The following is a 12881-nucleotide window of genomic DNA, read 5'->3' on the forward strand; positions in this document are numbered from 1 at the left end:
ATACGGAATTCGAGATTTCGAAATCTACCTACGGTTCAGTAAAATGCTGTTCCTATTGCCTATTTTTCTTTTACTAACAAAAATCAATATCGAAGAAATTGAATGCTTTGCACGTTTCGGTTGCCATGCTTACTTAATTATTATTATTTTTTTTATTATTTATATTTTTATTATTATATTGTTTTCTCCAATCCGTTTTGGTTTTTTCCCACCAGTTGACCTCCACTAGCGTTCCATTTTCCTCCTCGATTAACAAAGCCCTTCATCCCGGCACCTCCATGTTGCCTATTTATATCAAGAATTGCGGTGGCGGTGGTGTTCAGACTTGAGCATCTCCGGCGATCCTCCGACCATCTCCTATCTATATCTAGCTTTCGAGGTTGTAATTAATTAATTTGAGCTGAAGTGAAAGGTAGTGTGTTTGGTTTTGATGATCTTATTAATTGTGAATTATGGTTCTTGATTCAGGGGATTCAGTCGAGGATCCGTTTTGACGGCGAGATGAGCCGCGACCGGAGAAAGCAGAAGCTGGACCTGAAGCTGAACTTGTCGCTGGTTCCGGCGCGCGGGGAGTCATCGAGTAGGAGGAGGTCGGCGGCGGCGGCGGCGGAGAGCGAGGAGGCGTCGTCGCCGAGCTCGTGCTTGTCGTCGGAGGCGCAGCAGGGGACCCCCGAGGAGGCCGCGTCGATGGTGGTGGGCGGGTGCCCGCGCTGCCTCATGTACGTGATGCTCTCCGCCGCCGACCTCCGCTGCCCCAGGTGCGGCACCGCCGTCCTCTTCGACTTCTCCGGCGGCGGAGGCGCCGCCGCCGCCAAGAGCAGGGCATGACGTTGAGCTGACTCATGCTGATTAAACTGCAACGCCTAGTTTCATTTTATTCACTTTTTTTTTCTTCTTTCTTTTAATTTCAATCTCTGGCCTGCTTAATTATCGTTCTTTCCTTCTCTTCCAGAAAATCAAAACCAAAATAAAAAATAAATCTATTTGAGAATTTGTTCATCTTCTCCTTTTTATCTTAGTTCTACTTGAGGCTTTCTCAATTAATTAAAAAAATTACTTCTTCTAAACACTAAAATTTGGAGAAGGAGAGTGTACAATCCTAAAGTTGCTGTCATATAATTTTGAGATCACGGGTTTAAGTCATGAAAATAGTATTTTACAAATGCAAAATAAAAAAGTATATACAATAGACTCAATATGATTGAATCCTTCTCGGCCGGAAACGTCATGCACCATCAAGTTACAATCACTTTTGAATGTTTGTTATGAAGAGGGCTAAGCATTGGTCTCATGAGAAGTATCAGTGCTGCAACCACTTGGAAAGGAACAGGAACTCAACTTTAATTTGCACCTCAAATCGACTGCAAGAGTGGAGCTCCTAGTCGAGCCATGTAGGCGACGACCTCTCACCGACTAGGAAGCCCTCAGTTAAGAGGCGGATTGCATGTTTCGTTGCTTTGAATTGCATTAACTAGAGTTTGCTTCGAGCTCAAGTAGATTAAGACATTTTATCAAACATGAAGGTTTGCCTAGGTCATCCAAGAGCCATGCGTATTCGTTTGCTTGGACTTTGAACACAGAAAAACATTAAAAATCTGGTGACAATGCTCAAAAGCTTTGTTTAGCTAGAGCTGGGCAAAAGCAATTAAAGTTCGAATTCCAAATAAAACGAATACTCTAAAAGTCGGTTTCTGAACATAAGTTGTGCTTTGGAATTATCTGATTAAAAAAAAGGTCATTAGTATTTATTTAAGATTTAAGTTTTAATGGGTTGGGCTTCTAAAATGGCTTCAACATTGCTATTCTTACATGAAGTATTTTAAACCAAAATTTGTTGTTTGGGCACATCCTTTTCCTCCAAAATGACCTAGTAAGGTTCCCTTTTCATGAAGTGAAAATCGAGTACTTACTTATATCTAAGAGTATTTTGAAAATACTGTTAGGTTTAGTAACAGGTTATTATTATATATTTATTTCATTCATTCATTAAATATTTATCGTATTAAAAATACTGATAATATAATCTTCTTCTTTTATTCGGACTTTGAATCGATCATGACTAATTCATCATGGTAAAGTTATAATTACATATTTATTCATTTTTAAATATAAAAATATAGTTTTGATTGTTTAAAACAATAATTGTCCATTGATACTTTAAATTTTATTTATCTACGTAAAACATATGGATTATGCCTTTATAATTCTATATATTCTTTTCATTTATTTTCTAGATTTCTAATACACAAAAGTATATAATCCTATATTTTAATTAAGATACAGATTGTAACAAAAAATAATTATATTCATTCCAATTGTAAAATAGTCGTTTCATCATCTCTGGGTTATGTGAAAAGAGTTAAATTATAGAATGAATTTATAGTCGACCACTAAATTGATTAAGGATAGAAAGATTCTTTTTTTCCTCCTAAATTAATTAAGATATCGATGTACTATATGTTGATGCAATGATGCTCCCCAATTTGATTTATGATTTTGATATGTGCATACATCACAAAGTGAAAATCGAGTATTTATATCTAGCTAAGAGTATTTTGAAAATACTCTTAGGATGCATTTGGTTCAAGTTATATCATGTATAATTTTAGTTATGTGATTATTAAGTAATCACATAACCAAAGTTACGATAAATAAAACATAAAAAAATGTTATTTGGTTCAACTTAGGTAATGCAACAAAAACTTATTTATTTGAAGATTTTAATAAATAACCTAGTTTAATATTTTACTATATTACCCTTAGTTACAAAATCAATCATATTATTATTATTATTTTTTAAACTCTATTTTTTTATTTTCCCTTTTCATGTTTTTCTTTATTTTTATGTGTGTTTTTTTCCTATTTTCCTATTTTTATATATATTTTATTTTTTTTACATTTTTTTAATTTTTAAATTTTTTTTACGTTTTTTTTTTCTATTTTCTATTTTTATATTTTTTTATTTTTTCCCCATTTTTTTATTATTTTTACGTTTTTTTCTTTTTTTTAAAAAAAATTAATATTTTTTATTTTTTTTATTATTTTTTAAAAGTTTTTTATTTTATTTTTTATATATATATTTTTTGCTTTACATTTTCCTTTTTTTTATCATATTTTTCCCTTATTCGATGATATTTTGGGTAAAAAATTTTTATTAACCCGGAATCAAGAAAAACCTCAGGTTGCGTTTGGTACGCGCGTTTTCCATTTTCATTTTCTAGAAAACGCGCGTTTTCTGAAAAATGGTGTTTGGTTTGTGTTTTTCGTGTTTGTTTTCTAAAAAAATAGCTAGCGTTTTCTAGAAAAACAGAGAATGACAAAAAGTCGTTTTCTGTTTTCTAGAAAACGCGCATACCAAACGCACCCTCAATTTTTTAAGGTTTTTCAATTTCGAGTTGCATGCCCCTTTTGCTGACGTGTTAGGAATGCAATATTACTCGGGAATCATCGATTACCTAAATCAAACAGGATTTTTATTGATAACCTTGGATCGATAACTAAGATTATCAAAGATAACCCTCAACCAAACGTATCCTTAAATATAACTAGTATGATCGTGCACACGCGTTGCGTGTGTAATATAATAATATATAAAATATTTGAGTTTTTGAAAATCTGAATTGTATTAATTATACTTGTCTTAGTAAAAAAAACTAAGAAAAGTATATTTTTTAATATCATTTGCATAAAATATTTATAGAACATTCTTTGATAATAGTGTTGTCAATTCTAAGATATGTGACTAAAGAGAACTATATTTTTTAATATAAAACAACCAGAGAAAATTAATGATGAGAAAAATTCATAATAATACGTTGTAACTGAGTCTCGAACTGTAGAGCATTGATTGTTTCGCTTGTGGAATTACTAATAAATCTTAAAATTATTTTTAGTGTAAATAAAAAAAGGGCATTAACGTAAATGCATTTTTGGCTTCACCGAAAAGTTAGTTAGTAAAGGGGAGAGATTTTTAATAAAATAGTAAGATAACAAATTATTATTATATTCATTGGATCTATTTATTAAATATTTATTATAGTTTTAATATTGGTGGATAATATAACATAATCTTCTTCTTTTATTCGGACGTGGAAGATGATACTAATTTATGATGGGCAAAGTTATAATTACATATTTATTAATTTTTAAATATAAAATTATAGTTTTGATGGTTTAAAACAATAATTATTCATAGATACTTTAAATTTTATTTATCTAAGTAAAACATATGGATTACGCCTTTATAATTTTATATTTTCTTTTTATTTCTTTTCTTGCCGTCAATGCTCAAAATTATATAATCCTATATTTTAATTAAGATATAGATTATAGTAAAAAATAATTACATTTATTTTAGTCATTTTTTATAGTTCATCTCGAGATTATGTGAAAAGGGTTAAATTATAGGATTAATTTATCGATAAATTAGATAAAAATCTTCAATCACAATGTTAACTTTATAGTTGACTATTAAATTGACTAAGGATAGAAAGATTTTTTTCTCCATTAATTAAGATATAGATGTATTATATGTTGGTGCGATGATGCTCCCTAATTTGATTTATGATTTTGATATGTGCATCATGTAGGTAAAGACTTAAAAGTGTACATAAAATTTTTAAAAAGTTTCATATGATTTTGATAAATTGAAGATGTATGAAAGTTGTGATAAATTATGAATGATGCTTAATTTTGGACTTTCACTTTTGGGCAACATCGTCATGAGTATAACTAAGGATAGATTAAGTAGCTGCTTGATAGAAGTATTCAATTGAGAGACATTATAAGAAAAAACTTTTTTAGCGCAGAATTATTCATTGTTAATCAATTGCTAATTGGGTATATGACCAATTAGCAACCAATTCTTTCCGTCGCTATAAAATTATGTTATTTAGCGATGAAATTTAATCTTTCGTTGTTCTAAGTGTTGGATATTGGGGCCTAAATGGACCAATACGATTTTGAGGAGGAAAAATCGGAAGCCATCAATTGTTGAAAGTCGTAATTGACTTCAAAATTGAAATCTACGTTTCGCGTAGATAGATTTAGACTATTAATTTGTTCAAAACCGATTAAGGGTGAATGAGAAATTAATGTTCAAAGTCGGCCCAAAATAACGTTGGTTATTCATTAAGGAAATGCAAGGGAGAATAGTCCCACATCGGAAATTTCCGATGTGCATTCCTTACTTATTAATGATGTTGAGTTATTGGAGTTAACTCAGAAAAGTACCAGGTACTCTCGCACCTGTGAGCCCGCCACCCGCCACGTGCGCAATGGGCGCTTTGTAGGCGCACTTTGACATTGGACATGGTAGTGCCTATGTGGCATCCTCGTGGGCAAAGGGAGATGACTGGACAGTTGGTTGGGCGAACGGATGGCAGCCGTTGATCAACGTTGATCAAAGAAGTATGGTGGATCGCTTGTGATGCGATCTAGAGCGTTGGATCACAATGAGTCACGATCTGACGGCTTGGGATGAGACATGATCTGAAGCATCGGATCAATGGATCCAGATCCGATGGCTGATAGATCTGAGGGTCACAACTCTTAGATCTGATGGATGAGATTAAAGGGGCTATGTGAAGGGTTATAACTCTTCAGTCCGGACGGCCCAGATTAATCCACCCAAAGGTCACACCCCTCCCTAAAGCCTCTTCCTTCTGTATAAATAGAACCCTCCAGATTGGAATCAAATCACTCAACTTAATCTTCTCTTCCTCAAGTATTCACTCACTCATCTTGTGCATTCAAGAGTCCAAGAAGCCTACGAGAAGGTTCGCTGGTCTCGGAAGTCGGAGTGCTACGATTCCGAGACGATTGTCGTCGTTGTATCTTGGGAACGAATTGCAACAATCCGTTAAGCACCGTAGCGGAGCAATATCGTTTACGGAGATAGTGTCGAACACTAGCCTCGACGATCAGTTTGCATACTCCGGAATTTACCGGAAACAACAGTCGTAAACGATATTCCGTACAAACTGATATGGCTACCAACGACGTTCCAACCGCCATTCCGACCGCTGTTCCGACGGCCGTTCCGACCGCCGTTCCGACATCCATTCCGCACGGAGAAAAGCCGGAGAAATTCACCGGAGCCGACTTCAAAAGATGGCAGCAGAAGATGCTGTTCTACTTAACAACGCTAAACCTTGTACGGTTTTTGCGTGAAGACCCGCCAGTCGCTACGGACGGTAGCAAGGCTGCTTACGATACGTGGACGCACGGAGATTTTCTGTGTCGCAACTACATTCTCAACGCCTTGGACAACACGTTGTATAACGTGTATTGTTCATTGGAGACAGCGAAATCTTTGTGGGAATCGCTTGAGAAGAAATACAAGACCGAAAATGCCGGACTGAAGAAATTCATCGTCGGCCGGTTTCTGGATTTCAAGATGGTGGACTCAAAGAGCGTCTCATCTCAAGTCCAAGATATGCAATTAATACTGCATGATCTGGACGCCGAAGGAATGAAGTTGAACGAGTCATTCGCAGTTGCTGCGGTAATTGAGAAGCTCCCTCCGTCATGGAAGGATTTCAAGAATTACCTAAAGCACAAGCAAAAGGAGATAGGGCTGCAAGACCTGATCCTGAGGCTACGAATAGAGGAGGATAATCGAAAGTTATCCGACTGCAAAGGAACCAAGCGGACTATAGACGATATGTCCAACCTGGTCGAGCCGAACGCTAAAAAGCCGAAACAGTTCAAGAAGAAGGCACAAGCGAAGAAGTTCAAGGGATCCTGCTACAACTGTGGAAAGGCAGGACACCTGTCCAAGGACTACAGACGCCCGAAGAAACCAACCAAGGGGCCAAAGGATGCTGCGAACCACGTCGCAACCTCTCTTGAGGACTTGGATCTCACTGCGGTTGTATTTGAAGCCAACTTGGTGGATACCAACCCGAAGCAGTGGTTCATTGATACTGGAGCAACTCGTCATATCTGTTCCGATAAGGCGATGTTCTCCAAGTATACTCCGATAAATGGCAGGAAGCTCTATATGGGTAATTCCACGACGTCGCCAATTGTCGGACTCGGAAAAGTTGTTCTGAAGATGACGTCCGGAAAGGAGCTAACACTCATTAATGTACTCCATGTTCTCGACATCAGTAAGAACCTAGTTTCTGGAGCGGCACTAGTTAAGGCCGGATTTAGGCTAGTGTTCCAGTCAGACAACTTTGTACTTACGAAGAATAATATCTTCGTAGGAAAGGGGTACCTAGAAAAGGGTCTATTCAAAATGGTTGTAATGCCTGTACTCCGAAATATTGATGGTAATAAAATAAATGCTTCCAACTATGTTGTTGAGTGTTTTAATTTGTGGCATGATCGACTCGGACATGTGCATAATAATACTCTTAAACGTCTCGTCAAATTAAATTTATTACCAAACGTCAATGTTGACGGAACACACAAATGTGAAGTGTGCGTGGAAGCAAAAATGACGAAACTACCTTTTCATTCGGTGGAAAGGTCAACGACTCCTCTAGAGTTAATACATAGTGATCTATGCGACTTGAAATTTGTGCAAACTAGAGGAGGTAAAAAGTATTTTATTACTTTTATCGATGACTGCACAAAGTTCTGTTATGTCTTTCTTTTAAGAAGTAAAGACGAAGCCCTAGAGGCATTTAGAACTTATAAAACAGAAGTTGACAAACGAATTAAAATAATTCGTAGCGATAGAGGTGGAGAATATGGTGCACCGTTTAATGAATTTTGTTCAGAATCTGGCATTATTCATCAAACAACGGCACCTTACTCACCTCAATCGAACGGAGTTGCCGAACGTAAAAATCGGACACTAAAAGAGATGATGAATGCCTTGTTGATAAATTCAGGCTTACCTCAAAACTTGTGGGGGGAAGCAATATTATCGGCAAATCACATTCTCAACAAAATCCCTCATAAGAAAAGTGATAAAACTCCTTATGAACTATGGAAAGGCCGCGAGCCATCGTACAAATACCTGAAAGTGTGGGGGTGCTTGGCAAAGGTCGAAGTACCTAAACCAAAGCAAGTAAAGATCGGACCTAAAACGTTCGATGCGGTATTTGTCGGATATGCCCATAATAGTAGTGCATATCGTTTCCTAGTTCACAAATCAGACATTCCTGATATTCATGTAGGAACAACCATAGAATCTCGGAATGCAATATTCTTTGAAAACGTATTCCCAAATAAGAAGGGAAATGTTGAAAATGATAACAACGGAAGTTCAAACGAGAATGTCGTTACCGAACTTAGCTGTTATAAAAGAACTATTGACGATCAAAACAAAGAGCCACGTCGTAGCAAACGGGCTAGAGTTGAGAAATCGTTCAGGCCAGATTTCATGACTTTCATGTCAGAAATGGAACCAAGAACATTAAGTGAGGCTCTCTCTAGTCCCGATGCTCCAATGTGGAAAGAAGCTGTCAATAGTGAGATTGAGTCTATCATGAATAATCATACTTGGGAATTAGTAGACTTTCCTTCTGGTAATAAACCATTAGGTTGTAGGTGATACTAAAACGCAAGTATAAAGCTGATGGATCAATTGACAAGTATAAGGCCAGACTTGTAGCCAAAGGGTACAAGCAAGAGGAAAGCCTTAATTACTTCGACACCTACTCACCGGTGACAAGGATTACGTCCATACGAGTGCTAATAGCCATTGCAGCACTGTATGACCTTGAAATACATCAAATGGATGTTAAGACTGCGTTCTTAAATGGTGAGTTGGAAGAAGAAATTTATATGGAGCAACCCGAAGGGTTCGTAGCTCCAAGAAATGAGAAAAAGGTGTGTCGACTTGTTAAGTCGTTATACGGACTTAAGCAAGCGCCTAAACAATGACACGAAAAATTTGACAAAGTAATGCTGTCAAACGAATTCAGAATAAATGAATGTGACAAATGTATTTATGTCAAAGACACACCCAAAGGCTATATAATCGTCTGTCTGTACGTAGACGACATGCTAATAATGGGCAGTAATCATGATGTAATCATGACTACAAAGAAAATGTTGACCAAAAATTTCGATATGAAAGATATGGGTCAAGCAGATGTTATATTGGGAATTAAAATTCTCAGGACATCAGAGGGGATAGTTCTAACACAATCCCATTATGTAGAATCAGTATTGAAAAGATTCAATGCGTACGATCTTTCTACTGTAAAAACACCTATGGATCTAAGTCAACACTTAGCGAAAAACCATGGTGAGACCATATCGCAGTTGGAATACTCTCGGATAATAGGCAGTTTGATGTATCTTACAAACTGAACACGTCCGGATATTGCCTGTACGGTCAACAAGCTGAGTCGTTTCACCAGTAATCCAAATGACGCCCATTGGAAGGCATTGATGCGAGTTCTTAGATATTTGAAATATACTATGAACTATGGATTACATTATGGAAAATATCCCGCTGTGTTGGAGGGATATTGTGATGCTAATTGGATATCAAATACAAAAGACTCCAAATCCACTAGTGGATATGTATTCACGATCGGTGGGGGAGCAGTATCTTGGAAATCCACTAAGCAGACGTGCATTGCTCGGTCAACTATGGAATCCGAGTTTATAGCACTAGACAAAGCAGCTGAGGAAGTTGAATGGCTGCGGAACTTCTTGGAAGATATTCCGAGCTGGGAAAAACCTGTACCTGCCGTACTGATCCACTGTGATAGTCAATCGGCGATTGGAAGGGCACAGAGTAGTATGTATAATGGGAAGTCAAGACATATACGTCGTAGACATAATACCATTAGGCAGTTGATCTCGAATGGAGTGATTGCAATCGACTATGTTAAGTCCAAAGATAATTTGGCAGATCCTCTTACGAAAGGGTTGAGTCGAGATCAAGTATACTGCTCATCAAGAGGAATGGGATTAAAAAAATCTACAACTGAAAACGACTGAAGTGGAAAACCCAACCTTGTTGACTGGAGATCCCAAGATCTTGGTTCAATGGGACAACAAAGTTTCAGAAGTTGTGGTTCAGCACAGGAGATAGTTTATCTCTATCCCAATCCTAGGATGAATTTGTGCTGTCCTACCTCATGTAGTGAGGTTAAGCTTATGCTTTTAGTGACTTCTATACCTTATAAGGTGGAGTATGGTAGGATACTCTTGATAGAAGTGTCACCTATGTGAGTGTGAAGACAGGCCGCTTCAATGAAACACTCATGAATCCAAGATGGTGTCCATGGTCAAAACGGAACCAGCCATGAGAACCTAAAGTAGGTGAGATAGGTCTCTGTGTGGGTGTTATTGTCTTAGTATACACAAATAGCTGAGCAGTTCAAGACATCACGTTCACTGCGCAGCCTAGTATACTCGATAGCATTCCACTACGGAAGGTTCAAAGCCACAAGCTACCTCTCCCGATGCAGTGACTTATCGATTGGACTCTTGTAAAGTGTCAGCATGCATACACGCATTACATTAATTTCCATTCATGTGGGGGATTGTTGGATATTGGGGCCTAAATGGACCAATACGATTTTGAGGAGGAAAAATCGGAAGCCATCAATTGTTGAAAGTCGTAATTGACTTCAAAATTGAAATCTACGTTTCGCGTAGATAGATTTAGACTATTAATTTGCTCAAAACCGATTAAGGGTTGAATGAGAAATTAATGTTCAAAGTCGGCCCAAAATAACGTTGGTTATTCATTAAGGAAATGCAAGGGAGAATAGTCCCACATCGGAAATTTCCGATGTGCATTCCTTACTTATTAATGATGTTGAGTTATTGGAGTTAACTCAGAAAAGTACCAGGTACTCTCTGCTCAGGGGCGAGCAGGTGCTCGCACCTGTGAGCCCGCCACCCGCCACGTGCGCACGTGCGCAATGGGCGCTTTGTAGGCGCACTTTGCACTTCGCATCGTCGCGAGGAGCTTAAATTTATGCTCCAGGTGACATTGCAGTGCCTACATGGCACTCGGGTGACGTGTCAGGCTAGTACCTGACATGGCAGTGCCTATGTGGCATCCTCGTGGGCAAAGGGAGATGACTGGACAGTTGGTTGGGCGAACGGATGGCAGCCGTTGATCAACGTTGATCAAAGAAGTATGGTGGATCGCTTGTGATGCGATCTAGAGCGTTGGATCACAATGAGTCACGATCTGACGGCTTGGGATGAGACATGATCTGAAGCATCGGATCAATGGATCCAGATCCGATGGCTGATAGATCTGAGGGTCACAACTCTTAGATCTGATGGATGAGATTAAAGGGGCTATGTGAAGGGTTATAACTCTTCAGTCCGGACGGCCCAGATTAATCCACCCAAAGGTCACACCCCTCCCTAAAGCCTCTTCCTTCTGTATAAATAGAACCCTCCAGATTGGAATCAAATCACTCAACTTAATCTTCTCTTCCTCAAGTATTCACTCACTCATCTTGTGCATTCAAGAGTCCAAGAAGCCTACGAGAAGGTTCGCTGGTCTCGGAAGTCGGAGTGCTACGATTCCGAGACGATTGTCGTCGTTGTATCTTGGGAACGAATTGCAACAATCCGTTAAGCACCGTAGCGGAGCAATATCGTTTACGGAGATAGTGTCGAACACTAGCCTCGACGATCAGTTTGCATACTCCGGAATTTACCGGAAACAACACTAAGCAATGTTAATTCCTGTCACTAAGTTTAGTGATAAAATATTGATTTCGTTGCTAAACTTAGTGACGACTATTAAACTTCCATCTCGAAGATTAGAGATGAAATATTTAATTTTGTCGCTAACATAAGCGACGGAAAGTTATATTTCTTTGCTAATTTACGGTGAAATTAAAATTTCATAGCTAAATTCATTAACAGAAGATTACTATAGCTCCAACAACAGAAAATTAAAATTATTATATAATCAAACAACAGGACATGAAAAACAATACAAACATAACACCATATCAAACGATACAAGCAAATCCAATCCCGCGTATCAAATCCAATACACAACAAAGATAAATATGCAAGATTTCTCAAATTTTACTGATAAATATCTGAATCTAATAAATCTAAATATCTTACCAATGATAATAAAAACTCCCAGCAACCACATCCAAACCCACTGCAAAATTAACTAGTAGTATAATACATTATCAGAATTATGATTAACAAATTGAATTTAAATTAAATAAGATGAACACTACAATAATAATAATTAAATGTTAGCTATGCAATAGTTTTATAAGTTGTTAAAAAAAGATTAGTTTAGATATCTGATAATGGTGATATATAGAATATATATCATTATCTATCATGTTCCTAAAAAGATATAATATAATTAGAGATGTATCTAATATGAAAATTAATAGATATATTTGCATGCTTCATGAATGATAAAAAAAAAAAAAAGTTAAAAGTTAACATACTTCTTAGTCAGCTACTAATTAGTATCACAACGTTTGACTCATTCGATCCATTAATTCTTGTATTTTTCATCCAATTTGCTCATATTTTATTTGGGCTAGCCGAGACTCTTCAAATTGTTGCACTAATGTCGGGAGTTGATTTTTCAAATCTAGGTTTTCTTACCTTAAGGCTTATACTTCAATAAATGATCCATTAGGACAACCCCTGGTCCTATGAGCTATTATATGATCATATACAATTCTCACCTAGGACCTAAGATCGTAGAGGAAGTCTTTTTCCTTCCACTGACTATATCATAATAAATCTTATTTAACTTATCTATGGATAGAGTCTGTGCCCCGCGCCCCTCTGTAGCAGGCTGAGATGCCTGTGCAACTCTAGCAGTCATTTCATCATATTTAAATAAAAAAATATTTATATCAAATATACAATTAGAAAAGTCATTCATTGTTAACGGTAAAAGTATTCAAATTTATATTCATCCGTCCAATGCATCTGATTGACGATCGATAAAT

The 12881-nt window shown here is 37.0% G+C and overlaps 1 protein-coding gene across 1 annotated transcript; it reads left to right on the forward strand.

Annotated features, from left to right (window-relative positions):
• Positions 1-236: 236 nt before the first annotated feature.
• Positions 237-956, forward strand: LOC121973781 (protein GL2-INTERACTING REPRESSOR 1-like). The gene is made up of 2 exons (XM_042525133.1): positions 237-379; positions 469-956. The coding sequence occupies exon 2, from the start codon at positions 502-504 to the stop codon at positions 826-828; it is 327 nt and encodes a 108-aa protein (XP_042381067.1). The 5' UTR covers positions 237-379; positions 469-501; the 3' UTR covers positions 829-956.
• Positions 957-12881: the final 11925 nt, after the last annotated feature.

The sequence above is a fragment of the Zingiber officinale genome, chromosome 4A (assembly GCF_018446385.1).
Source record: "Zingiber officinale cultivar Zhangliang chromosome 4A, Zo_v1.1, whole genome shotgun sequence".
NCBI classification, from domain to species: Eukaryota; Viridiplantae; Streptophyta; class Magnoliopsida; order Zingiberales; family Zingiberaceae; genus Zingiber; species Zingiber officinale.

Bases quoted from the DNA above. Each gene is read 5' to 3' on its own strand.
- LOC121973781 (XM_042525133.1), top strand. From the start codon at position 502: ATGAGCCGCGACCGGAGAAAGCAGAAGCTGGACCTGAAGCTGAACTTG.